The following is a 27,869-nucleotide window of genomic DNA, read 5'->3' on the forward strand; positions in this document are numbered from 1 at the left end:
CACCATATACTACCACCAGATAATGAGAATTTCACAGCAAAATTATTATCTAAAAAGCTGCAGTTCCTGTGTCAGAGGGAATTGAGTGTAAGTCCCATGAATGAAGGAATCAAAGATTTCATTGTAGAAATTAGAAGCAGATGCTTCTAAGTTGGAGGATTTTCCCTGAGAACAGCACTTTTTGTTGGCGATGTCATGCTAGAAATTCGTCTTGGTCGAAAGGAATTTTTGTGCCTGGTTGCTAAACCTGATATGACTTCTGAATACAGATGGGTATGAAAAAATCAAGTTTCTTTGGTTTAAAATTCATGAATTTTACTATTGCCTTTGTTCTTCTTGCTGGCTGCTTATCTAGCATCTCCTCTCATCTCCCAACTTCCCAAAGGTACCCAGGTTTTTGTTTTGATGTCCACGTACTTCAGGGGAAGTTGATCCTACTAGCTGGAGGTGGGCCCGGAATGGCTTCAACTAATCAAACTATTCCATGCCCCTGCCCAGTGACAGGGTGCTTATAACCGAAGACATCCAGTCAGGATGAGTATCAGCACTCTCGTTTGCCTCTGCATTCTTGTTTATTTGACTACTCTGAGAGATGTCAACTTTAAGGTGTGGTGATTCCAAGGTACCAGGAAGAAACTAGGTCCTGGATGACATGTCAAACTGCAGGCTCACTCATCCTACTTCTAGGCTTTAGATTATTTAAAGTTCTATGTATGTGAGTCTGTTTCTGTTTTGCAATAAGCTAATATGTGCCCCTTTTTTTTCAGATTCTGCTAGGGAATTCATTCACATTTCTGGTAAATTTCTAAGTAATCTATTCAGCACACCTTACTGGGTGCCTGTTACAGACCCAGTCCTACTCCAGGCATTAGAATCATAGAGATGCTGGCAGATCCTAGCCTTGAGGAGATTCCAGTCCTCTTTGAGGAGACAGACTTCCTGACAAGTACCAGGGGAAGAGAGTGCAGGAGGAATGCCCCTCAGCCGCCTGCTGATGTAGGGACGTGCTGCACAGACCAGTGTCTTGTGTTTTCCAGGGAGAACGAAAATATTTTACTTTTCTTTCTTGGAGGTGGGTGGTGGGTAGAATAATGTGCAAGGAGGGTATTATAGGCGGAGGAAACACCATGGTCCAAAGTATGGAAATATGAGAGCAAGACTTGTTCAGGGAACCATGAGGAAAAGAACTGCAGTAATATAAAACATGAGTTGGAGAACAGTCACACTGAGAAGGAGGGAACCTGGTTGTGAGAGATTGCTGTGCTGTAGAGTTGAGGTGTTATCCTATAGAGGTGCTGTAGCACTGAAGAATGTGAGCGGGGGTGTGAGGTGCAAGATCAAGTGTACAGTTTAGTGAGGTCACCCTGGCAGCATTGTGGGGGTGGCAGATTTAAAGAATGAGGCAAGCAGAACATTTAGAAATCCAGGAGAGAACAGTGAGGAGGTATGGCAGAGGAGAAGGCCACTAGAACGATGGATGAGATGGAAGGGGTTTTTTTCTTACTCAGATTATTTTTAAATGTATATATAGCGACTAAATCTATCCCAACCTTTCGACCACTGAGGATCATTTTTGTTATTCTTCCTCTCCCCAACCTTCCTTGGGTCTTATATTTGGAAAGATTGTCTATCAAAATAAATTAAGTCATTTGTTTTCTTTTTTTTTTAATCTGGCAGGTAAAACTGTGCTATCAAAATAAGCACTTAAAAATGATGCTGAAATTATTTGAGTGATCTTTTAATTTCCCTTGAGATATTATATGCTAATTTTATCAGACTTTGAAATATTTAAAATAACTCTGAAGATTCCCCACTACTTCTTTTATGAATTCCAGGAGGGAGGCCAGTGTAATTGTTGATTAACAGAATTATGTTTACTACTGTTCTGCTTAGGGAGCGTATAACCAGAATGGTGCTTTGCAGAAATATGTTTTTAATATCAAGCATTAAAAAAAAGTGGTGGTTTCATTTCCTTGAGTACCACTGCTATCATTACTCTTTACTTTATGTCTGTAATTGAGTCAATAAAGTGAGTACTAGTTGGTTTATGCTTGTTCATTGACTAACAAAAACTTGTGATCTTTTTCTTTATTTTCTTTCTTTCTTCCCCCTTAACCTCTTTTATTTAGGGGATTTCTTTACTTTATTCTTGCAAATTCTGTTCTAAAAACATAATGAAACAGGATAATTTTTGGCTCTGGAGGTATTTGTGATTTGGGGGAGTGTGCTCAGTAAATGGTGTTTTTTATTATTGATATTATTTTTGATATACTGTAATTTTCTAATCCATTCCTGTTGTTAGACTGTTTAGATTTTTTCCCCCAGTTCGTACTCTGATGGATAATGGTTCATTATTACTTTTGATCAAAAATGTGATTGCTTTGGTTGAATTATATTCCTTCTTATACATTCCCTGCAGTTGGTTTACTGAATCGAAAGGTATAAGCATTTTTATGATTCTTACTACAGAGTCATGTTGGTTGCAGTGATTTATACTGCTAACTACATTTTATATGTACATCGATTTCACCAGTTTTTCTCTGTATTGCAATATAAAGCTTCTTTGCCTGTCTTTCTTATATTATCCCTTTTCTCCTTTTTCTTGGCTATATAGCTAGCCAAAGACTAGCTATAGAATTTTATTCATTAGAGTATGATGAGCATTACTTGGTACCAATTCATGTGCACTTTTGTTGGAAGGTTCTTTTCCATTCCCAGCTTCAAAGTGCTGCAAATCTCATTAGTTAAATACAAAAATGAAACAATCCAATAGCTACTAATAGGAGAAAAACACTGTTTCTTGTAGAACTCAAGATATGATTAATGACAATACATAGGTTATGGCCACCATATATTAGGAAGTCAGTATTGTGACCTGGTAGTAAACGAGTAACCCATTTAATAATCTTTGCAACAATTCCATTTCAGAGATGAAAAAAATGGACACAAGGATGTAAGGAGACTTGCCCAAGGGCACCCAAATGGCAAGTGTCAGTGCTGGGATCCGAATCAGAGCAGCCTGGCTGCAGAGTCCAAGCTTAAGCAGCACGTTATAGTGCCTCTTTGCAAATTTAACCTTTCAACCGATTAAATAATTACATTTCAAGTGTAATTGTTACTTGTATTATATGTACATATTTTATATAATATGCTGTATATGTAAAATACATACATATACTTACATATTTAAAATAGATAAATACATATTTACATATTTGCACACTTTACATGCAATTACTATATATTACAATAACTGCGTTTTGTGTGACATACACAGCTACTTATAGCTGTATGGTGTAATGATGTTATAGTCAGGTTATAGTCCATATTAGATTGCATTCGATAAGTAGCTTAATGATTTTCCCCTTACCTAATTTATGAATAGGACCCAAATTAGAGCTATTTTTACTAAAATTGCTACTACTATACTGTAAACTGACCAATTCCTAGATTATATATCATTGATGCTTCCTAGCTATTTTGTTTGCAGAAAAAGCATTTTTTTTCAGCTACTGTAATTTATTACAAATGAACAACACAATAAAAGCATATTCGGCACAATTCAGTAAAGAAAACATAGTAGTCTTTAATAAGAGATGACTATTCACCTACAGATTAATATTCAAGATGAGATATTCCTGAAAGTTACGGTTATGAATTAATTGCCCTGTGTACTATGTTTACCTTAAATGAATTTATGCATTATACCTATAAATCACTTGCTGTATATAGTGTTCTTGGAGAACGGTAGTGTCTGAACAGCAACTCAACCACCTGAACTTTTCAGTTGCTCAGATTTTTTTTTTTTGCCTTTCAGGTCTTTGCTAATGGTGAATATTCATCATAGAAAATGTTCTCCTTTGTTGTAGAATGGAGAGAAACTTTAAAACTTAGAGCTATGTTTTTTCTCAAATAAATACTAATGTTGGTAGCTAGTGATAGTAGACAGTTGGTGAATTAATGAATGAATGTATCAAGCAGTAAATCAGCTTGTTCAGATGGGCTGTGTTAGAAAGGACTCATTCAGTTGCAAGTGGCAGAATTAGCTGACGATCTCACTGTGTGGGAATTCTTAGGAACAGTCTCTGGCTTCAGATACAGCTAGATGTGGCGGTTCAAATGATGTAATCAGGATGCTTTCTGAGCTTCTCTTTCCTCTGTGATGACTTCCTTCTTCAGGAAAGTTCTTACCATGTAAAGGTGATTACCAGCAATAACAGGCTCATCTCATTCTCACAAATAGTAATCCAAAGAGATGAGCAGCCCTCTCCATATCAGCATTTGTATAATAGATCTCATGGAGGGATTCTAGCCTTGCTTGTCTTATATGTTCATCCTGTAGACCAAGCACTGTGACTGAAGAATGGCATACTCTGGTCAGCCTTGAGTCACAGCCCTACCCTCCATCATCTCTTCACCCTTCCAGAGTAGGGGACACACTGTGATTGATAGCCCCACTAGAAATACCAAATGGGAGAGGGGCACTCCCCAGTGGGGAGATGGTACCAAGCAGATGAAAACAGATGTTTCTTACATTCCATCATTTGGTCAACAAGCACACATTTGAACCTACGTACTCTTTCACACTTCCTCTTTTTCAATACATAATACAGTGCAGCTGTCCCACTTACAAGCAACAATATACTTAACTTCTCCTCCTCAATGTAGACATCCCAGAGTTTAGCCCAGTTTCTGTATCTGGCTCTAAATTCTTGATCTCTATGTGATATGTATTTTTTGGCAGTCAGTGGTAGATGTGTCTTCTCATGACCTGGCAACTCATGACTGTTATTTTAATGAACATCCCCGCCACCAACAACTTGATATCTAATGCTTTATATGTATTGTCTCACTTAATCTGACCAATAATCCTAGTAGGCCAATAGTACAGATTTTACAGAAGAGGAGTCAGACTCAGAGATTAGGTTCCTTGCCCACATACAGCTCACATTGTAGAATCTAGAGTAGGATTCAGGTTTGACTGATTGGGCACATTAAATCTATCTTCTTAATCAGTATTCTGTCCATATTGTCTCTAAACATCTGAGGTTCAACCGTATAGGAGGTGATGTTAAGCTTTTCACAGTCCCTCATTTATCTATGTAACAATGGTCAGAGGTAGGAGAGAGCAGCAAAGAATCTGATGTTCTTTCCAGAGGATTTGGCTTTAGATAGTTGATAGATGTCAGCTACTTTCTTCTTTAGATAAAACAATAACTGCAAAACTGGCCATGAAGTAGAAAGTGTTCAATTTATTTACTCTTCAAATTAAATGAGGAAAATAATTCTTTGGTTCCAAAATGAGTCTTTAAGCAAATGACCTTAAGAAAAAAAATCCTCATAATACAGTGTATACAGAAAAATTAAAAATCAGGTATCATTTGTTTCCAGGTCAGTGTTTATATTTCTAGGTACTAGGATCAAAATATAGGACTCTCCAGTAACAAGTACCTAGTAATAACGGAAGTCTACTTACATGAGAAGTTTGGCAGTACACTCCAATAAAAACTGAAGTTTCAAGAAGGCTAAACTTCAAAGCTGTTGTGAAGATAGAGGTCATTAGACATTCAAGAGGTTGAAACTTTTCACTTAAAGGTTCAAGCCAGATTTCTGAGTTTGGAACTCAATTGCTAACCTCTAGTGGGAAAGTGTGTGTTTAGTAAGAGTTGTACTACTACTTAAAAAACAGCTGGATGGTAAAAAGTAGCCCCATAGTGACTCTATAAGGAAACTTGTTCTCAGCAGTTGGTTCTTAGTGGTGGGTGATTTTGCCCCCAGGTTGACATTTGGCAATGTTCAAAGATGTTTTGGGTTGTCACAACTGGGAGGTGAAGGGATTCTCCTGACATCTAGTGGGTAGAGACCAGGGATGCTGCTGAACACCCTACAGTGCTCAGGACAGCCCCTTTCTACAAAGAATATCTGGCTCATAATGTCAATAGTGCCAAGGTTAAGAAACCCCACTGGAGAATCTTCCTTGTCCAAGGACATGTGTGTAGTAAGCCAAACAACCCACCTTTAATGAACATATGTGCCTGCCATTGGAGATTAAAAATACACACTGACACATGCATGCACACACATTCACACACATACCCACATAGCTAGTGACCCTGCTCTAAGAAGATCTGAATAAAGGAGATAGACAAGAAAAAGAACAACTGCAAGCTACTGAGCTGAGCGTTAGTGTAGAGGTAGTGCTTCAGAATAACAGACACATTGTTTGCACAAGTGAGTTGTCCGTGAGGCAGAATTTCTGACTGAGCATTAGCTGGTCACAGGGCCAGCCCAGATTCAAAGGAAGAGGAAATAGATTCTGCCTCTCAATGGGAAGCATGGCAAAGAGTCGGTGATTTGCTTTAATATACCATGAGTACCTAACATCAGCCCTTGGCACACAGTAAGTATGATAGCATTGCTATCTTGCCTCTTCTGAAGAGTATGTGAACCTTGGCATTTGTTGTCCCCTCTACTTGGAAAACTCTTCCCTTGGGTGGATGGATGGCTAGAGGGAAGGAAGGAAGGAAATAAATTACATGCCTCTCTTAATTCTGGTATCTGCTCAAATGTCGGCTTATCAGAAGTGCTTCCCATGACAACCCTTCATGAAATAGCATCCACACTACCATCTTATTGTCATCAACTCCCACACTTGCTCTGGGTGTATTTTTCTTTGTAGTGCATATCACCATCTACATTATATATTGTCTATGTATCTCCATTAGAGTAGGATATTTGTTCTGTTTGGTGCTCTGTACTCAACACTTACAACAACCCTTGGCACATAGGTGTTTAAGGCATATATGCTGAATGAATGAGTGAACAACATCAAAAAAAAAAAAAGCTAATTTTACCAAGGGCATTTTGATGTCACTTTTAGGACACCATACATTAAAAGACTATATACTGTTTATTACAAAATGATCTTAGCCACAGTATTCACATACCTAATAGTGTCATTTATTATTCTTCCTTAAGAATTGCCCATCAGAGTCTGTGCTCTTGGGAAGCAGGGACAGTATCATCATCTTAAGCGTCTTGGCAGTGTTATATCCCTAACTAGATGGTGAATTCCTGGGTATAGGGGGGCACATCTTCTATTGCTTTTGTATTCTGCTTTTCAGCAAGTAAGTATTCCAGTACTGTGTGTGTAACTTGAGCTTCATAAATATGCAGTGATTAAGTTAGAAGACAGGGATCTCTGCAGTCCAGTTTTCCAGGATAGTTTTTGCCTTGTCTTTGCTAGATACTAAAGATACTTCATTGACTGTTGAGATATGTCTAATAACTATGCTTGCATTATAGTGAATTTCTTTATCAGATTGCCACCCTTTCACTTTTTTTAAGGTGACAATCTCATAATTGAGAATTCACCTTTGCCTCCATTAAAAGTGAGACTGTACACATGTTACGTGGGTAGGAAGTTTCTGGTGCCTTTGGTTGTTTTTTCCTTTAATAAACTTTTTGACTTTAGTATACTTTCAAATATACAGAAGTTGCAAAGATAGCACAGAGTTCCTCCATACCACACAGGTACCTACTTTCCCTCTTGAGGCATCTTCCATGAATATAGTACATTTGTCACAACTAATGAACCAGTATTGATACAGTATAATGAACTAAGGTTTGTCCTTTTATTCCAAGGTGACCCAGTTTTAAAGGTTATGTTGAATAATTTCTAAAAAATAGAAATAAGTATTGAGTATCCATACTGGGTGGTGGCTAACTGATTCTTAAAAGAAATGAAGTAATTTTGTAAACAATGGGGCTGATTAGGAAGTAAGAGACTTACAATAATGTGGCTGTAAAATTCAGGTGGGGAAGTCTCATAGCTTAACGTTTTGTTTGTATGCTGTGTATTCATGAAGATGGCAGGATGGGGTTTGATCACTATGTAAGTGTTTTGTTGTCTGGAAGATATGATACTATGACATGATTTGTTCTTCATAGATATCTATGCCAGGATTATTGAATAGACAAGGGCTGCCCTGGAGCAGGGAATGTGCCTTCCTGGGACTGAGTTGGGACTTAGCTTTGGACACAGAATAAGTAGCCAGTGGCTCAGAGGCTAAATTTTACAATTAAAATTGGTATAAATTTAGTCTAATTCTCTCTCCCAGGACTCTCCAATTTAAGATTTAATTTTATACTGAAGTACATTAGAGATACGTGTATTTTGCTGTTTTAGTGGAACTTTTTAATCAGCTTAAAGGCAGGCCTGGGTAAAGTAAAATCCTAATTCTCTCTCAGGGCTTTTCTGATTTGCTATCCTCAAAGCAGAAAATGCAACAATGAAGCAGTACTACTTCTTAAAGATTTTACTTTCATTAAATATTCTTCAGTAATCCTCTGCTATCCTTTTTTATGCTGCATTATCTAAACTATGAATAAACCAATAAATAAAAATTTCACTCAATGTAACATTAAAATTATTGCAATGATGCTCTGGAAACATCCCAAACCTCAGAAGATATTTTTTCCCTAGTTTATTTTTTAAAGTCTAGAAAGTAGGTCAGTAGAAATACCCCTCTTTAGTTGGTTTAATTAGAAATGGAAAATTATATGAGTAATTAAATTTGAAATATAGGTTTAAATAATTATATTGGAATTAATATCATTTTAGAGTTTGAATTTAAATAAGATGCATTTAATCATAGCTTATAATTTCTTGAAAAGATTTTAATATCAGAGAGGAGTCCTGAGTGTTGGAATATATCAATTCATAGCGACAAATTTACCGTGAATTATATTTGACAATGAAATAGTTTTAAGACTATTTCTCAAATAGTATGCCTAAGAATATTATTCTATAGAAACTTAGTAAAGATACCTTGCGAGGAGAGGGGAAATATTCTGTGCCCAAGTAAGATTGAGAAATACTAAGTTAAACAAATTTAAGAAGTTGCCTGCAGGACTTCTCAGAGCCTTTAATGCTTTCTGAATTTCTAAGAGAGGGTATGTATAGGATATCTTGCTTTCCCAACTTATTTATCCCTAGATCACCTAGTAACATTTTTCAGGAAAATATTCTGAGTACACAAATTTGACCTGTTTTAGGAATTTACACCTTTGAAAATGTTGAGGACTTTCTTTTTTTCCGTTATAGTGATGATGTGTGCTGTCTTTCACATATGTTGCTTATCCCTAATTCTATACCTCAAGATGTTTTCCCAGTGTATACTATCAAGGTATTATATTGAACCCTCAGCTCAACACCTTCCTTCTGTTAACTAAAGTGTGATTTCTCTGTGTGACTGCATGTCAGAGATACTTGGGGAACTTTTTTTAAAGATTAAGATTCCCAGGTCCTGACTCTGGAGATTACAAGCAAGTAGCAATGTCACTGTGCTCAGGATTCTGTATTTATTACAAACACCCAGGTAATCCTGATGCACCCAGCACTGGTCCTCCAACTGGTGCTTTGGTACTGTTAAACTAAAAGTGTGCATTCTTCAAATGGGTGACTGGATTTTTGTGTGTATGCAGTTAGTTTGTGGTAATAGAACAGGTAGGCTGATCATCCCATACTGGGGAGAACTGTAGCACTGACCTCTGGTGACACTCTGGGGTGATGTGAAACAGTTGCTATTATGTTATAAGAAGAGCAGAATATTCCTAAAGGGGCTTTTGGTCACCTTCCTAGTAAGGAAATAGTGTATATAAGATTATCATTTGTTTTTACTTAGTTTGAGTAGATCCTTTGTGGGTGGCATTTTATTTATACTTTAAAAAGAAATACTAGTTTATATTTACTCATGGTGCCATTTAAGAATATATTCTCACCTGTCTTCTTGCCGATAACAGGTAGACATTGAACCTTAAGCAAATAGGCCAGGATTCTGTCTGATTTATGCTTTGATATATGTGAGTAATAGCTTTTCTATTATAACTGTACGATTATACTTTCTGCCTGGTAAGACAATTCCATATTCCTAGAAATTCCTATATATTCCACAAATATAGCTGGAAAGAAACAATGTAAGTAATTACTAATGGTTTGACAGGCAAGTAGTCTTAATATACTTTGGTTGAATAGTGTTATATTAGCAATAATATATGAAATACTGGACACATTCACTAAAAGTAGGAAATATCCACCACTGTTTTAGAATTATTCTGCAAGGTCTTGCAACACAATGAGACATGAAAGAGGAATAAAAGGCATGATTATTGAGAATTGGAGATAAAAATCTTCATTACTTACAAACACAATTGTATACACTGAAAATCTGAGAGAAGTTAAAAAATAAAATTACATATTTTAATAAACTGATTAAATATGAGCAGTATCCAGAATCCATAGTATACAAATATGGTTTGATATATGCAGTCTCGTTATTTCTATGCATTAGTTGATTGGTGAAATCAAATAGAAAAATTAAGTTTGCATTGACAGATTAGAGAATCAGGAGAGAGAGGAGTACCATAAAATTTCAGGGAGAAAAAAGTTGCAAGGAGGGCTTAACAGCCTTGGTGAGTGTCATCCATAGAGAGATCAGTCAAAGTGAATCCTATGGATTCTGCTGATGGTCTAGAGATTACTAGCTTCCTGTGGCAAAGCCATGCTGGTGAAGAGAAGGAAGTGGAAGCCAGGCCACAGTGGTTGAAGAAAGAGTATAATGTAAGAGCCAAGGCATTTATTTGTTTGATTGTAATGGACGGAAAAAGAGAGGGATTGAGAATTTTGTTGTCGGTGTTGTTTTGTCATTTTGTATGTTTATTTCAGAACCCTTCCTTGTCTTCCAAGTGAGACTGGACACTTTTCAAAGGCAGGCCTCTGCTTCTGTGAGCCCTGCAGTATATGGTACTGCCTTGAATGTATGAGGCACTCATTGGCTCCATGTTTGATACATGACTGTGAATGAAAGTTCTGACACAGTTGATAGTGGGCAAAGTACAGAGTACATTTCGGTGCCTTCTCGTTGATGAAACTAGGCAGCCCTCGCCTGTGCCAACAGGAGCAGTTGTACTGCTGCCCTCTCCCCGTCTCTGTCCTCACCAGGCTCACCGCCTTCATTCACGGCCTCCTTTCGGGCTTTTTTACAGCTATGAAACCTACGTAGTGGAACATCGTGATGCTTTTCCTGTAAGGGCGTGTGATGACGAGCAGAGTTTGGCTTTGGAGTGCTCGGAACCAGAGGAATTGCCGAGGACTCGGAGCCCAGCCCTGACCACCAGAGAGCCCACAACACAATGAACAAACTGAACTTCCATAACAACAGAGTCATGCAAGACCGTAGGAGTGTGTGTATTTTCCTTCCCAATGATGAATCTCTGAACATCATCATAAATGTGAGTAGATCCTACTTGAGAAATGTTTAAATAGTGATGTTCTCACCAGTGACCTTGTTCAAGTTATGACTTGGCTAAGGGCAAAATCATGACAGAATGAGACCATTAATAATGTGGCAGAATTAGGGAATTAAAGTCATCTACACAGGTATAAACTTTGAATTATGGCTCAAGTGCAGCTGCCTCCAACATTCTCTCACCAGTAAAATTATTTTGGTTACTATATTATAGAAAACTGCGAACACTTTGCTATTTTTAAATTTTTTATTGAAATATAATTTTTATTGATATATGTGTTTGCTTTTTAAATACTTTTGAGTTGTCACCTACACAAATGAAATGGTAATATACAGTTGCTAGCTTTTTAATATGCATTGTGATCATTGTTTTAATAGTGGCCTGTAGCCTAAGTCTAGCCAATTTCAAGAATAGGCTCTGTATCTGAACACTCAGCTGTTCCTTATGGTTTATGAGTCAGAGTTAACTCTCTTATTTAACTTGAACATTGAGGAATATGATACTTTATTTTTTTACTTTTAAAATTAAATTACAATTTATGTACAAAAGTATAGGAATCTTAAGTGTGCATCTCAGTGAATTTTCATAAGTGTATATTACATCCATGTAACCATCATCTAGTTTGAGATATAGTAGATTTCTAGCACCCCAGAAAGATCTTTTGTGATCCCTCCTAGTCAACAGTCTCTACCCAAAAGGTAATAACTATTCCCACCTCTGTCACCATAGAGTAACTTTCTTGTTTCTGAAGTTCATGCAGCTAAAATAATGTGGTGTGCTTACTTTTGCATCTGGCTTCTTTCATTCTGCATTTGGCCTGTGAAATTCATCCATGCTCTGCATGTGACAGTTATTCTTTCTTTTTCATTATTGTATAACATTTCATTGTATGAGTATGCCCATTTTCTCTATCCAGCTATTATTTATGGATATGGGATTATTTTAAGTTTGGGGCTATTATGGACAAAACTGTTATGAGTATTTTATGTGTATGCACATATGTATTCATTTCTGGGCTTATACCTGAGAGTGGGTTGTGAATCATCAAGTATACGTATGTTTAGCTTTGGTAGAGACTTCCAAACAATTTATGGGCATCACAGTCATACCTAGCGTTTTTCAGCCCCTCTCCTATTATCAGCTTTCGTATTCTTTCTTTCACTGATTGTATTCTAATGGAATTAAGGAAAAAATTGCCTTAGTGCATGCCTTGAATTAGTTTTCTTTGCTATATGCTACTATATTTTTAACCCAGTTTCTGTACAAAAGAATATTTGTAAATGGTATACTGAATCTGCATAACATTTAAATAGCTCCATTAAAACTTTATATAGAAAAAGGTGCTGCTTATTACCATGATTATTTTGGTTTTATTCTGACAGTCACCACATTTTCTTGAGTTACTGATATAACCTTGTTTTTGCTCACAGGAATTGTCTGAGCATCAAACCTGCCTATTGAATGAACATTATCAATTTGTTGGGCATAATTTCTGTTGAATAGGTACATTCCTCTTCAGGGTACTCAAAGTTGTTTTTGGACGTGTAAAGTGATAGACTGTTATTTCTGCAGCATTTGGTTTTTGAAGCCTAATTAAAATTGACAATGTTTTGCCAGTATGGACACTGACAAAATATATTAAAATGTAATTTACATATATATATGAATATGCTTTTTGAGTTCTTTTATACAGTTATATAAAAAAGATACCAACTAAATTTTAAGAATGTACGTAAACATATAGCATGAGCACTTGAGAACCTACTCTCCATTCCATTCCTGTCTTTCCACCTGGTAGAATATGTGTGCACATGTTCATATGTGTGTCTATATCCACGTAAAGGATATGGAGCAAAACCTTACTGACCTCAGGTAACTGGAAGGGAGACTAACTGAGTGAGGAAGAGTAGGAGCTGATTAATTTGTACTAAAATCTCAGCTGAGGAAGAGAATTATGGAGAATTATTATCGGCAGATAGCCAGTCCATTTGTTCCTGTGGATCAGTGGTTTTAAAACTTGATATACATCAGAATTATTTGGAGAGCTTGTTAAATACTCAGACTGTGGGACTGTACTCCTTGGAGATGCTGATCTAATAAGTCTAGCATAGGACGTAGGCATCTGCGTTTAACAACATCCCCTGAACGGGTGCTGTAGATACTTTAAAATCTTGAGCCAGGTAGGCAGAGACATGTAGGCTAGCACCACTTACTTTCTTTCACTCTACAGAACTGTTTAATGGACTGTTTTTTGGACATCGTCTTAACGGCCTAAGCCTTAGAACAGTACATGACACATGGTAAAGACAAAGTAAATGTTGGTGGTTGTTAGTGATAATGATACAACTGTCATCATTATTGCTGAGAAATGTTATAAGATTATTTATATTTTGACTTGTACAATTTACTGGTTTTGTGACCTTTAAACAAGTTGTTTAAACTCACTCATCTTCCTCATTTGTGAAAGCAACTTGTCTGGTACCTAGTACATAGTAGGTATTTGATTTGTATTAGCTCCCTTTCTGCTTTATGGGGAATAATTAAGGGGCAGTATGCTAAAGAGAAAACATGAGTGGACTTAAAAGACACAGACCAGAATTCAAATGCCATGTCTGAGTGACTTTTGGAAAATTCATTAAACCTCCTCCCTCAGCTTTAACATCTTCGCCTGTGAAATAATACCTATGGTACAAGGTCATTGTGAGAGTTAAGGGTTAGCAAATAGCATAATTTCTAGCACATAGATAGTAGCTGCTGTTATCATTGTAATTCCCTATAAGAGATTAATTTTACACTTCAATTATCTTCTTTTGCAAAATTAGTATAAGAATTTCTACAGGATAGTCAGGACTATAATCATGGGCTGTAAGGCCATATATCATCACGATTAAGGAGGGCTTTAGAGTCACAGGGAACTACTCCACAACTTACTGTACAGCTTTGGGCAAGTTAGTTTTTTTGCTTCAGTTTCCTCTTCGATGAAGTGGGGGTAATCTTACTCTCCTCACAGGGACACTGCGAGCATATAAAGATATAATGGGCATAAAGTGCTTATTGCATGTCTGGGACCTGGGAATTGCTCAGTAAGTGAGCACTTAATAGAGTAGCACTTGTTTTAATTTCTTTGAACTGTTTGCTCATTTTATTAGGGCACTCTGTTAATTAAACTCTGCTGGAGTGTCTGAACTCCATGTAGATACTGTTCTTATTCCAGGGTATGTAGATGGTCCTACCATGTCCAGACTCCTCATTAGCAAGCTGTTGGACCAAAGGAGGGAGGAGGGACTGGGTTAAGTAGTATGGAGCCCCCTTCACTGCTAGAAAACCAAATCAGGACTGTCAAAGGACTGTTGTTTTCGACAAAGTGTTATTTTTGTCTTCAGAAAGTAGCAGTTGGTATTTGTAGAGTTGTGGTGGAACAAATTAATTATAACAAAGACTATTTCATTAATGCTTTCTTTTTAAAAAAATCATTTCTAAGTATTTTTTTTTAAACAAAGAAAGTTTGTTCCCTGACAAGTATAGTTGATGGAATGTTGCCTTCCTGCATGTGGGGTAAATTTAGTGTTTTCAGCATTTTTAATTCTCCATTAGTTAAATTAATGGGGACTGTTCTAAGTGATTTTAATCCATTAGATAAATATTAAATGTGGAAACTTGGAAATTTTAGGAAATAAAATGATGGTAAATGTAAGAGCCACAAAATATTTTAGTGATGTAAATTGTGGCTAAGAGCTTATACTTCTGAAACAAGAGTGAACAATTTTTTTTCTGGAGTTTATTTTAAACCTTCTTGCTCAGTAACCAACCATTGACATTTAGAATCAAATGCTGTTCTTATTAAAAAGTTTCATATAGAGTATATTTTTAGATAAGGTTTTAATTCTTATTCTTAATACCTCATACTCTATAGCAGTTTTTAAAGTTCCCTTTGCTCCTGAAGATTAAAGAACTTGAAAAATTTCACAGTCAGCTAAAATGTAGCCTTAAAGACTTGTAATATGCAAATACAAAAGACTTAAATTTGTTTTCACAGCAGGTACAACTTCAGAGCCACAGCCTTACTTAATTACAGTTCTTGAACAAGAACATTGTACTTCCTTGATAGATGTTAAAGAGCTTTATCAGTAGGCTCCAAGTACTTGATTTAAACTAGAGGAAGAAGAATAATTATATGAGATGCATGGAGGAAATGTACAGCATTATTTGAACAGCAGTTACACAAAGTTACAACAGTGTTTATTTTACATACAGTGTGGGGTTTGGAATTTTTCTTTTAACTCTTTATCACATTTTATCTAGAGCACTTTGTATATGACATTTTTAAATACAGTCAAAACCAAGGATTAAAGAACTCCTAGACTGTATGAGATTTTAAGTCTCAAAAATTTGTAGTATATAGTTCAGTTTTATGTAACATTTGACACTTTTTCCTTTACTTTATCATTTTCTTTATTTAAGGTTATCTGTAAAGTGGAATCACAGTGACATAGTAACTCAAATCCAAAGTCTTTTGAGTGAATGAAGATGATCCTGATTTCCTCCTGGCAAATGTATCCTCCCAGTGGTGTTGGCTTTGCATTGATACATTTCCCCTAAATTCTTGAATGGCACGTTTATTAAATGATCTGCTTAGTGGGTCAGAGAGTAGTCTGTAGTCATGGAACAGAAGGAAGGTGAGGGGCCCACAGGGGAATCAGGCCTCTGGCATTCATTCATCAGACATTTACTGAGTGCCTGCTGTTTATCCTGAATATAAAATAAGTCACTGTCCCAGCTTCACTGAGTCCCTGGTGCTGCTGAGCAGATCTCAGCATTTTTTAATTTTCTGAATCTGGGCTGTATTTTAAGGTATGATTAAAAAGTCATTAATTCAGAGTTTACTAATTTAGAATTTGTAATAGTTAAAACTTACTGGCATCGTAATTGAAGAAAGAAGTTGCAAGTTAATAGTACAGATGTGAGAGGAAATGCCACCCATAATATATGTACCTAAAATGATAAACTGATATGTTGCACATATTTTAATAATGTACACATAGAAATAATATACAAATTAGCAAAGTTGTGAGTTGCTGTCTCTGCCACTACTAGCTACATATACTTCAAGCTTTCTGGTTTTATTTTTCCCCTACCTCTTTAAAATGAAGAAATTGCCCTGGATGGTCCTTAATGTCAATCTCAACACTCTTAAGCTTTAGTGATTCTGAATTCAGCAAGGCAGACTCATTAGAATTACTATCCCCCAAAATACTTCATCAAACATTTGAAAAGTCGTTAAAACTTTTAAAGACTTTAAAAACCTTTTAAAGACTGTTTTATCATTCAACATGTAACTTTTCAGAATAACTTAACCCCAGAGTTTCAAGTTAATATGGTTTTATTATGTTTGAATTATACTAGGACCCAGAAAAAAACACTGGTTTGGGTACTTAAAAGATATATCAATAAAAGTGATTAATTAAGATAAATAAAAGCAAGGTATTAACTCATTGTGCAGTATATGAGCATTTTGCTCAGACCATCAAGAGGAAAACTTTCCTTGTAGAGATACTTGCCAAATGAATCATTTTGATAAACTGATTAGGCTGTTTTGGGTTCCTTGTGAAACACATATTTATTGTGCACCCAAGGCCTTGTCCATGTATCGTGAGATTTATGAGTCTTGTACAAGATTGCATTGGTATTTCATTACCACGTTGTAGACATTTGTATTGTAATAATCGTTAGTGAAACACAGCTGCAGATTAAAGTGATTTCCAACTGTTGTTTTGCTAGTGTCAGCTTGTCCTTTCAAGGCGTGTATTTAGGATGCATTGCATTGCCTGATTGTGGCTCAGTGTGTGGACTTGGTTGAATTATTATCTTAAGTTGTGGGGGTTTTGTTTTTGTTTTTCCTACAGGTTAAAATTCTGTGTCACCAGTTGCTGGTCCAGGTGTGTGACCTACTCAGGCTAAAGGACTGTCACCTCTTTGGACTCAGTGTTATACAAAGTAGGTCTCAGTCCCATTTCTGGTGGATTTAGCCAACTCTCCCTGAGGAAATGATATTTTATAGCTGTAACTTAAATTGGGCATATTGTTACATAATTGTGATGTTCAAAATACCCATGAACTGATTATCATTTTTAATCTAGTATTCATTATTTAAACCTAATTCTTCTGTATGTCTTATAAGATTTAGAATTTTGGGCCATGTATTTATTATGATTTGAACATAAAAATTGGTTCCTTTTTAAGAGTTTGGATTTTATGTGTTTGCTCTTTTACATTTTAATGAACCAAGCTTGATTTTTGTTTCTTTGCAATCAGGGAGCAGCTGGAGCTAGTAGGAAAACATCTTGGATGGTTTTGTAATTTAATTTGTTTTATAATTTTTGACATTAAAAGGCATTTAGATACAGTGAAACTGACTTTTCTCTATTCAAGTTCTCTTGCTGTTGAATATATAGTATAACAGAGTGATCTCTTAATTTACTCTTATTTTGTTTTTCCTTCCTTACCCCTTCTCTTTTTTCCAGTCAGAACATGTGACTTGGGGATGTGGGATCAGTTTCTTCTGTATACTTTATGTGAGAAGATTCAAGTAAAGGGCTTCATATAAGCTTTCTCTCCCAATAGCACCTTAGTTAGAGTTAAGTTCCCAGAGTTTAAGTGCAGCCATTCCTTAAAACTTTCTTCTTTCAAGTCGTATTTTAAGATTTCTCTAATTTAGTCTTCTAGATACCAAAAACCTTTCAAACCTTTGCTCAGTTTTTCAAGGAGGCTATTTTTTTGTGTGTGAAATATATTTATATTTTATAATTGGAATGAATCATTTTCTACTGCTGGCATTGGTTAAAATTTAAAGGCTTATGAAATCTTGAGGATCTGGTTAGTATCATAAAATGCTTAGATCTGGCAGATTGGAAAGTGTATCATGATCAATGGATCAACCAGTTCTGTTCTAAAATGTGAACTGTTTTAGTCTAAAAAGACAGCTCTGGAGAGGCCAGAGAGCTTGGAGCAGGGAGCACATCAGGAAGTGAGGAGTCAACCATTTGCTCTTCAGGTCTTCCTGTGGCAGTGAAAGCAATAAAAACACGAATGCTCAGCTCTGTCCTTATGTTAGTACAGCCCTAAGTCATTCTTTCAGGGAAGAGCCAGGAAGGAATAAGATGCCGTACAGATTCTAAATTACTTTACTTTCATTTTGTACTCAAAGTTAATTCTTATTCCAGCTACAGCCAGGCTATTTATCTTTGTTGTTTAACAAGTCAATCTAATAAAACCAGTTTACAGCTTCCTTAGGTTTCAGAATAAGAGTTTTTAAGATGTCCTTTTTAAAAAAGAGGTTGTAGTATGGGGAAAGAACATGGGAACAGGAATCAGATGACCTGGTTCTGATTCTGGTTCTACCACAGGCTAGCCATGTGGCTTTAGACATGTCCCTTGACTTCTCTCAGTTTCAGCTTTGTCTCATGTCAGATGGAAATCACTGCTCTACCTGCTTTACAGAATTGATGTGTGCTTGAGAATTCCTAAAGTGTAAAGCTGTGGTTGAACTGTCAGATGGTAGAGACACAGTGGTAGTGTATTAAAAAAAATGTATATATATATAGAGAGAGAGAGAGAGAGAAAGAGAGAGAGCTTGTTTTTCTAAGACCAAATAACACCCACAATGTTGGAAATTAGACTGTAAGTTATAATGACCCTAGAAACTAAGTAAAAGCAAGTGTTGGAATATTACTAACACTTTTTGTAAATGTTACACGTTTTTAATTGTGTGTGTTCTGTATTGCAAAAGCAAGATAATTCATGAAGAATCTCATTAATATCTACCCCATAGACTGTTTTATTCTTCAATATCTTGTTGAGTTTTCTTGATAATACATGAATTCAGAGTACATTCATAAATCTTGAGGCTTTTTGAAAAAAAATTCTTTGTATATTCTTTTCTTTTAAAAAATTTAGCCTTTCTTTATCACTTTGTCTCCTTTTTTTTGTTAATGTGCAGACAATGAACATGTGTATATGGAGTTGTCACAAAAGCTTTATAAGTATTGTCCAAAAGAATGGAAGAAAGAGGCCAGCAAGGTACGACAATACGAAGTCACTTGGGTGAGATTACATTTATGAGCAAAATTATTTTGACTTTTTAAAGGGTTTATTTTAGCTATTATATATTAGAAAAATATCTTAACACTTAATACGGTAAAGAATGGGAAAGAGAAATGAATTTTAAGTTCTAAAATGTCACATTAATGAAGTATTAATAGCTTATAGCATATCACGATAGATTTTGGATGTCTGCTAAAATAATACTGGTAATAACTTTTTAGTAATCTTGGGATAATGTTTTGAAATGAAAGCGTGGAAAAAAAAGTACTTGTTCGTCTTCTTTGGCCAAGTTAGTTGTCAAAACTGATGTTCTAGAAATTATTAGTCATTCTACAATCTAGTTTTGCTATTCTTACATTTGATATTTTGTTACTTCATCAAACTGGTGCCTTCCATTTACACGGGGGAGCATTCCGTGGGAATTTACCTAGTGTTTCCAGGATCACTCTTGCAAATCAGGAATAATCCCCAGTTTCTAATCCTAGATCCTCCAGTTTGTATTTAAGAATTCTTGGAGTAAACTGGAAGGCTACATCAAAGCCAACTACAAAATAGGAACATGAATGTCTAAATAAACAAACAGCATGTTAGAATTTGGTATGTGGAATGTCAGAGGAACAAGAGAACATTTGTAATGAGGAGCAAATGGTCACCACAGGGGACAGAGCTGAGAGAGGAGCTGGATCTCAGCTAGAAATTTCCACTGGCATTTATTTTTATCTTCCCTTATGTTGTCATTGGCATTACAGTGAATGCGTATCAGCTACAGTGATGAGACTTTATAGCTTCCTGGTTTTGCATACGCCTGGTATCCCTGTGGGACCACTGTCTACCCACTGCAAGCCCCCACTCATGAGAAGTAGATGAAACTGTTCAATGTAGTATCTTGTAAATAATGGTATTTTGTTGTTTTTGAAACCTACTTTCAAAGTGACTAAACATAGCTTGCTTTTTATGTGTGCCTGTTTTAGGGTATTGACCAATTTGGACCTCCTATGATCATCCACTTCCGCGTGCAGTACTACGTGGAGAACGGCCGACTGATCAGGTGTGAGGGCAGGCAGAGATTCCGCACCTTTATTTTTCCATAGCTCTCATCTTCTGACGTTCTGCATAAAGTGCCCATGTTTATTGTTTGTCTCCACCCGCTAGAATATGAGGTCCATAAGAGCAGGAATTTTAAAAAAATCTTTGTGCACACACATGTATCTTCAGTTCCTAAAATAGGGGTACAGTGGACACTCAAATATTTGTTGAATGAATGAATGATAATGTTAGACTGTCAGTGAAAATGTTAACAATATCACTGGCTCACATTTTCTCTACTCCACACTTTCCATAACAAATCAGTCACCAAAAAGATATTTCATTTAAGAAAGAACTAAATAACACTTTTGTGAAAAGTGGAGAAGTTAGTTAGTGGATTATGTTTTCTGGTGGTGGGGTGGGGAGTGGGGCAGCAGCAAGAACTCTGTTCTGTAAAAATGCAGGGTGTTTATACAGCCTGGTTTTCTTTTCACTTTTGGGATCTTGCTTCTGTTCTTGGCAGTAGCTTTAAAGCTAAGGTTATGCCCAATGGAGCTACCCTCTGAGAATCTTAGGTGCAGTTTGGCAGGGGAAGGTAATTCTTTTTCTGGAGGTGGGTGCATGAATAATACTATGCTTATGATACAGACTCAGAATTCACCAATTCAGAAGCTCAGTTAATCACTGGTATAGGAGGATGCAGTGCTGGAATATTTTCAGAGGTGATTTTGTTGGCTGATAGAAAATAGCAGAAATGTGAACTCTGTTTTTTACTTGTTTATTTTTAAATTTTGAGAAGCTCCATGTAAAAGAGACAGACACATTTGACTAATGAGTTATATCTGAGATTTGCTCTTAATGTTCATATTATTGCCAAATGCAAATTATGAAGTAAAATACATTAATTGGCCCATGAAGAATTTTTTTAAAGGCAGAGAAACTTTTTTAGTTATTCTCAGTTTATATAAAATTTTTACTCAATTTACTTAATGAGAATGGAATGGAATGTGCTGGAAAGAAAGAAAATACATTATTACTGATTAGCTCCCTGGGACTAATAAATGCTTAATTCAGCCCTGTACTTCTGCCCCTTTCCCCAGTGTTGAGCTAGTCCAAATACTGTGGATAGTCAGCATTATAAAAAGAAGTACTCAGAAAGCACTCTGTCCCAAGGGGAAATAAAGTACATAAATGCTTTATTTTTAAACTTTTCATTCTTAAACATGATCTTGGTTAAAATAAACTCATACATTTTTGTTATTATCAATTAATGAGCTATGAATCTCAGATAAACATTCAACCAAAAATAAGAGTGGGGCAAATACGCATTAAATACATACACACACATTTTTTTTTCTTGCATTTTTACTTTGATGACAGAGGCATTCTTTTTGCCTGTGCCATATTTTGGAGCTTGACCGTGTTTTTCCCCAGTCAGCACTTCTTACTCAATGTATTTAATGGGGACTGTATTTATTTCTGACCTCAATGGATTGTAATGAGTGCACTATTACATTTCCATTTGTGAGGACCGTTGTGATTGTTACAACATGTGCCTGTGAAAGCACACTCATAACATAACATCCACTTAATTAAAAGAAAACGATTTAAGGAAAGTTTTCAGTTCATTCATTCTGAGAGGAAGAAAACCCACTGTTTATAGTTAAGCAAATTTTTTTCTAGTAGGGCAGATAAATCAAGATATTTTTGAAAGGGCCTTAGAGTATTTGTAATGTGCTCAGATGAAAAACAAAACCAAAAGGGGCCTCATAACATTAAAACCATAATTGTCCCCTCACATTTATCCTCATTTATATCATGTGTGCAGTATTGTAGCAAAATTATTTTAATACAGACGACAAATGCCTGGGCTTCTATTATAAAACTTGTTCTGTGTAGTATTTGCCACATTGGAGTGGAATGATTCGGATCTTTTGTCCATTCTCTGAGTAAGTCAAGTGTTACAGGCCTTAGGGATTGTTATCTTTGCAGTCTGGGTCATCTGACTTGGGGTCCCTGTTCCCTGCGACCTCTGTGAGGCTGCAGTCAGGGGAGATCAGCTGTTAGCTGCAGCTTCCCCCTTTCCAGTGAGTGGGGAGGGTGGGAGGAGGGAGCAGTAACAGAAGAGCCTTGTCACCAGATGGATAGCAGGATTTGGGTTCTGTTTACATGCCTTTGGTTTGTTCCATCAAAATGTGCGTTCTGTTTTCTTTTATTTTCCTAGTGACAGAGCAGCAAGATACTATTATTACTGGCACCTGAGAAAACAAGTTCTTCATTCCCAGTGTGTGCTCCGAGAGGAGGCCTACTTCCTGCTGGCAGCCTTCGCCCTGCAGGCTGACCTGGGGAACTTCAAAAGGAATAAACACTATGGAAAATACTTTGAGCCCGAGGCTTACTTCCCATCTTGGGTAGGCACTGTTTTCAAATTCTAAAGAGTTTTCTTTAGCAGGTTTCTAGTCAGTTGTGTCACTACTCATGATGATTCAAGAAATGGGAACCCAGATGATTTATGGCCAGTAAAACCCTCTGTCATGCGCAGATACACATTTCACCCCTTAGAACAGGGTACACACAGTCTCTCCGTGTACTCGATAGGCCTGCTTACAGGTAAGGAGGAAGACGATTGCTCTCCATCCTATAGATGGTGGAACTTGAAATTTGCCAGCCTTCTTTTGGCATTTACATGGCCTTGACCTTCTTATTTACTCTTAATTCTAGCAGCATTTTTCCCCTTCAAAGGGAAAAAAATTACTGTTTTTTTTTCATTTTTTTAAATTTTTTTGTTTTTGTTTTTTTTTTAACTTTTTTTTATTGAGTTATAGTCATTTTACAATGTTGTGCCAAATTCCAGTGTAGAGCACAATTTTTCAGTTATACATGAACATGCATATATTCATTGTCACATTTTTTTTTGCTGTGAGCTACCACAAGATCTTGTATATATTTCCCTGTGCTATACAGTATAATCTTGTTTATCTATTCTGCATATGCCTGTCAGTATCGACAAAGTTTGAACTCCTAGTCTGTCCCTTCCCACCCCCCCCTTTGGCAACCATGTTTGTATTCTATGTCTATGAGTCTATTTCTGTTTTGTATTTATGTTCTTTTTTTTTTTAGATTCCACATATGAGCAATCTCATATGGTATTTTTCTTTCTCTTTCTGGCTTACTTCACTTAGAATGACATTCTCCAGGGACATCCATGTTGCTGCAAATGGCATTATGTTGTCATTTTTATGGCTGTATAGTATTCCATTGTATAAATATACTACAGCTTCTTTATCCAGTCATCTGCTGACGGACATTTAGTCTGTTTCCATGTCTTGGCTATTGTAAGTAGTGCTGCTATGAACATTGGGGTGCAGGTGTCATTTTGAAGTAGGGTTCCTTCTGGATATATGTCCAGGAGCGGGATTCCTGGGTCATATGGTAAGTCTATTCCTAGTCTTTTGAGGAATCTCCATACTGTTTTCTACAGTGACTGCACCTGCATTCCCACCAGCGGTGTAGAAGGGTTCCCTTTTCTCCACAGCCTCTCCAGCATTTGTCATTTGTGGACTTTTGAATGATGGCCATTCATTTTGAATGGTATGAGGTGATACCTCATTGTAGTTTTGATTTGCATTTCTCTGATAATTAGTGATATTGAGCATTTTTTCATGTGCCTATTGAACATTTGTATTTCTTCCTTGAAGAATTGCTTGTTTAGGTCTTCTGCCCATTTTTGGATTGGGTTGTTTGTTTTTTTCTTATTAAGTTGTATGAGCTGCTTGTATATTCTGGTGATCAAGCCTCTATCTGTTTCATCATTTACAAAAATTTTCTCCCATTCCGTAGGCTGTCGTTTTGTTTTACTTATGATTTCCTTTGCTGTGCAGAAGCTTGTAAGTTTAATTAGATCCCATTTGTTTATTCTTACTTTTATTTCTATTGCTTGAGTAGACTGTCCTAGGAGAACATTTTTGAGATGTATGTCAGATAATGTTTTGCCTATATTTTCTTCTAGGAGGTTTATTGTATCTTGTCTTATGTTTAAGTCTTGGATCCATTTTGAGTTTATTTTTGTGTATGGTGTAAGGGAGTGTTCTAGCTTCATTGCTTTACATGCTGCTGTGCTGTTACTCTTTAAAAGGTGAGATAATTCACAGCTTTTCCTGTGTTGAAGAAACGAACATAAGTCAACTCCTTGTTCTGACTGTCATCTCCTTCACTCTCAAGAGAGGAGCCACCCCCTTAACTTCAGCAAGAAAACAGGTTATTCAAGCACCAACAGTCTCAGCTGTCCTCTCTCCACCCCACCCTGTTGATAGGACTTCCCATTCTTCTCCAGGTCTCTGCTGAGATGTCTCTCTTCTGTATCTTTAGTCTCTGCTCAAATGAACTCTGCTTCAGTTGGAACAGACTTTGGTTCACACCTCCCCATCCTCAGGGCAGAGAGAGAGGGAGGGACATAAGAGCTACCGTTCTTACCTTCCGTCCTCAGTAAAACTTCTTGTAAAAGTGATGTATATTTGATTTTTTAGCTTCTTTACTCTGACATGTACTCCTCAACCCACACCCATCTGCCTTCTTTCCTCACTGCTCCCTCCACTCATGGTGCTGTCTCTAAGGTCACCAGTGACCTTAAAATTGCCTAATCCGGTGGACACATCTCACTTCTTTTCCTGAATTTCTCTACTACATTTGATACTTAATCACTCACATCCCAGGAGATCTCATCCAAATTAGTGCTTTCTAACAACTACCTATGTGCTAACACCTCCCAAATCCATTTCTCTGCCCTGTGCCTGTGAGATGGCTGTTTACCCACAGGCACCTCAAACTCAAAATGTCCCAAATCAGGTTCATCTTCCCACCTCAGTTCTGTGCGTTCCCAACCTCAGCTAGAGGCACTGCTGTCCACCTGGTTACCCAGAAGAGTCACACAGGACCTTCCTCGTCACCCTTCTTTCTCCCTGCCACGTCCAGTCAACCAGAACATCCTCTAACAGAAACACTCGGTTCCTCATCCCCCAGCTTAAGAAGTAAAATTCCCTTGTGTTTTGGTTGCTGTTAACTTCCTAAATGCTTAGCGCCCTCTCCCTCTCGTTGCTTCTCATTCCTGGGTTCCAATTCCCATCAGCACTCCTGTGGAGAGTCGCCCCTGCTTCAGTCTTCACTCCATGGCTTGCAGAGGGGTTGATTTTGCCTCTGATTTAAACCTTCACCTGCGGAGTGAAGCCCAGGCTCCCAAGCATGACCTCGGAACTTCCCAGGATGTGGTCCCAGCTAGCCTTTCCAGCTTCCTTTCTGGTTGTCCCGCACCTTGAACGTTATGCTCTAGAAACATCTAGCAGTTCCCGCATCTCTACACCTACTGAGGTGTTTCACACTTTGGGCCTTTCTTCCTGCAGCTCCTTCAGCTGGTGAAGCCACCTCCTGTTTTACCTGGCTTACTCTTGCTCGTCCTCTGAGACTCTGTTCAGGTGTGGTTCCCAGGGCAGACTGTCTTGGTGCCCAGTGCCCCTCCCCTGGGTTCTATCAGACCCTGAACATAAGTATTTTATTTTCAAGTGCTCTGTTTGTCTCTTGCCCCCAGTAAAACAAAATGTTTCTTAGCATATTCTAGAGGACAGGCATAAACTTAGACTTTTCTGTTTCTTCAGCATTTCACATCACGGTGCTCAATATAAATTTTTTTCACTGATTGACAGTGCTTCAGTTGTTGAAGAGAAACCACGAAATGTGTTAAGCTATTACATATCAATGTCTGTTGGACCAAAATTAGCCTGCATTTACATTCCTAGTTATCATCTGGTGCCCACTGACTCTTGGTCATTTGAATCAGAGCTTCCCAATTAGTGTGCCATGGCATCTGACTGAGATGCTAGCTTCTTTGACCCTTGCCATCCCCAAAACCATCTACTTTATTGCCCTTACAAGTATTATTTTCTATGGGTTCTTTGACCTGAAAAAGGTTGATAAGCACTGATTTAAATGATCTCCATGTGAACGGAGTCTAGAAAGAAACATCTGTGACTTGAGTTCTCAGCAAAACTTGATTATTATCTAATACTTCATGTTTAATTCTCCTTAAAACATTCATGGGAAGAAACAAAGTATCAATGTCTGTAAAAACATTGCTAAAAAACTAAAAATTCTCTAATTTTAAAATTCTGATCCTTTTAAGCACTAAAATGCTTTTTGTTTACTTTGTGTAGTTCTTTCCTTATTTTATGATCTTAATGAAATCATCTAAAACTTTTAACTTATCAACACCTTTCTTTTAGCCTGCAGCTACTGGATGCTATATTTCTTGATATCTAAAATCTTAGACTACTTACCGGTGAAAACTGAAGTCACAGTGAATTATAATGAATATTTGGGTGAAATTCTTTTCTCATAGTATTCAAACAGAGTGTTCGTATCAGCCTCTTATGCAAAAGACAGAAGTGTTTCTGAGAATTCCTCTCAGTCCGCTGCCTTCTTTGGATTAACATTTAGAACCTCCCACTCTGTGGCTATAATTTTAGAAGATTCAAGTAGGATCCAGAACCTTAAGACGTGCTGACAGTGGTTGTATTTCATGACACTAGTAATTTTGCAAGTATAAACAATGATGTGTACCAAATTTTGCAAGTTGATCTGTTTTTTTTTGTTGTTGTTCATGATTTGAAAACCAAGAAAACATACTTTTCCCATTCCTTGTGATTTTTCTTCTTAGATATGGAGTATTATAGCTAAATTGACTCTAACTTCTAGTATTAGCTGATTCAGCCTGGTAACCTAACACATGGTCCGAAAAAGAATAAGTGTGGGAGTTTTCTAATGGAAATTAGCCAGTTTACATGGCCTATTTTTGGTTCTCGTCCCTTCATCATTTTGGGGGAGAGGGTGGTACTTGTATCCCTCCAACAAATGTTGCATTGCACTCCTATTGTATTCCAACAGGTTGTTTCCAAGAGAGGGAAGGACTACATCCTGAAGCACATTCCAAACATGCACAAAGATCAGTTTGCACTGACAGCTTCTGAGGCTCATCTTAAATATATCAAAGAGGCCGTCCGGCTGGACGACGTCGCCGTTCATTACTACAGATTGTATAAGGTACAAAACTGCAGTAAGTCTGCAGCTATACCTTCTTGATCAGAAAGAGCTTTTATTTACAGTTGTCTTTTCTTTTTTCTTTTCTTTTTTTTTTTAATGGGCTTTTAAAAGAGTTTCATTTGAACTGCTCTTTGTCACCATAGGTCAATCTTGGACTCAGTGACGCTTCTCCTCAGGCCTAGGAGTGGGATGGAGTCTTCTTAATGGTTCTAATATTGAGATAACAAGTGGCTGTAAATTGTGCATCTGATTATGAAATAGTTATTTTCCTCCTTCCCAAATCTGCATTTCTGCCTTGGGGAGTAACAGTTGCAACTTGTTTGGTCAGTAAGTTTTAATACTCC

General features: G+C 37.0%; 1 protein-coding gene across 9 annotated transcripts in view; it reads left to right on the top strand.

Moving 5' to 3' along the window:
- FRMD6 (FERM domain containing 6) overlaps positions 1 to 27,869 on the top strand; it is a 212,127-nt gene that overhangs the window by 165,525 nt on the left and 18,733 nt on the right. For 8 of the 9 annotated variants that reach the window (XM_072963052.1, XM_031679042.2, XM_072963054.1 and 5 more), the window contains 6 exons: positions 11,047 to 11,292; positions 17,214 to 17,304; positions 19,307 to 19,410; positions 20,382 to 20,458; positions 22,661 to 22,847; positions 27,370 to 27,525. In XM_072963052.1, coding sequence (XP_072819153.1) covers positions 11,194 to 11,292; positions 17,214 to 17,304; positions 19,307 to 19,410; positions 20,382 to 20,458; positions 22,661 to 22,847; positions 27,370 to 27,525 — 714 coding nt within the window. In that variant the 5' untranslated portion in view covers positions 11,047 to 11,193. The remainder of the gene's footprint in view (positions 1 to 11,046; positions 11,293 to 17,213; positions 17,305 to 19,306; positions 19,411 to 20,381; positions 20,459 to 22,660; positions 22,848 to 27,369; positions 27,526 to 27,869) is intronic. The other variant, XM_072963055.1, reaches the window with a different exon arrangement.

Source organism: Vicugna pacos, chromosome 6, assembly GCF_048564905.1.
Source record: "Vicugna pacos chromosome 6, VicPac4, whole genome shotgun sequence".
Taxonomy (NCBI): Eukaryota; Metazoa; Chordata; class Mammalia; order Artiodactyla; family Camelidae; genus Vicugna; species Vicugna pacos.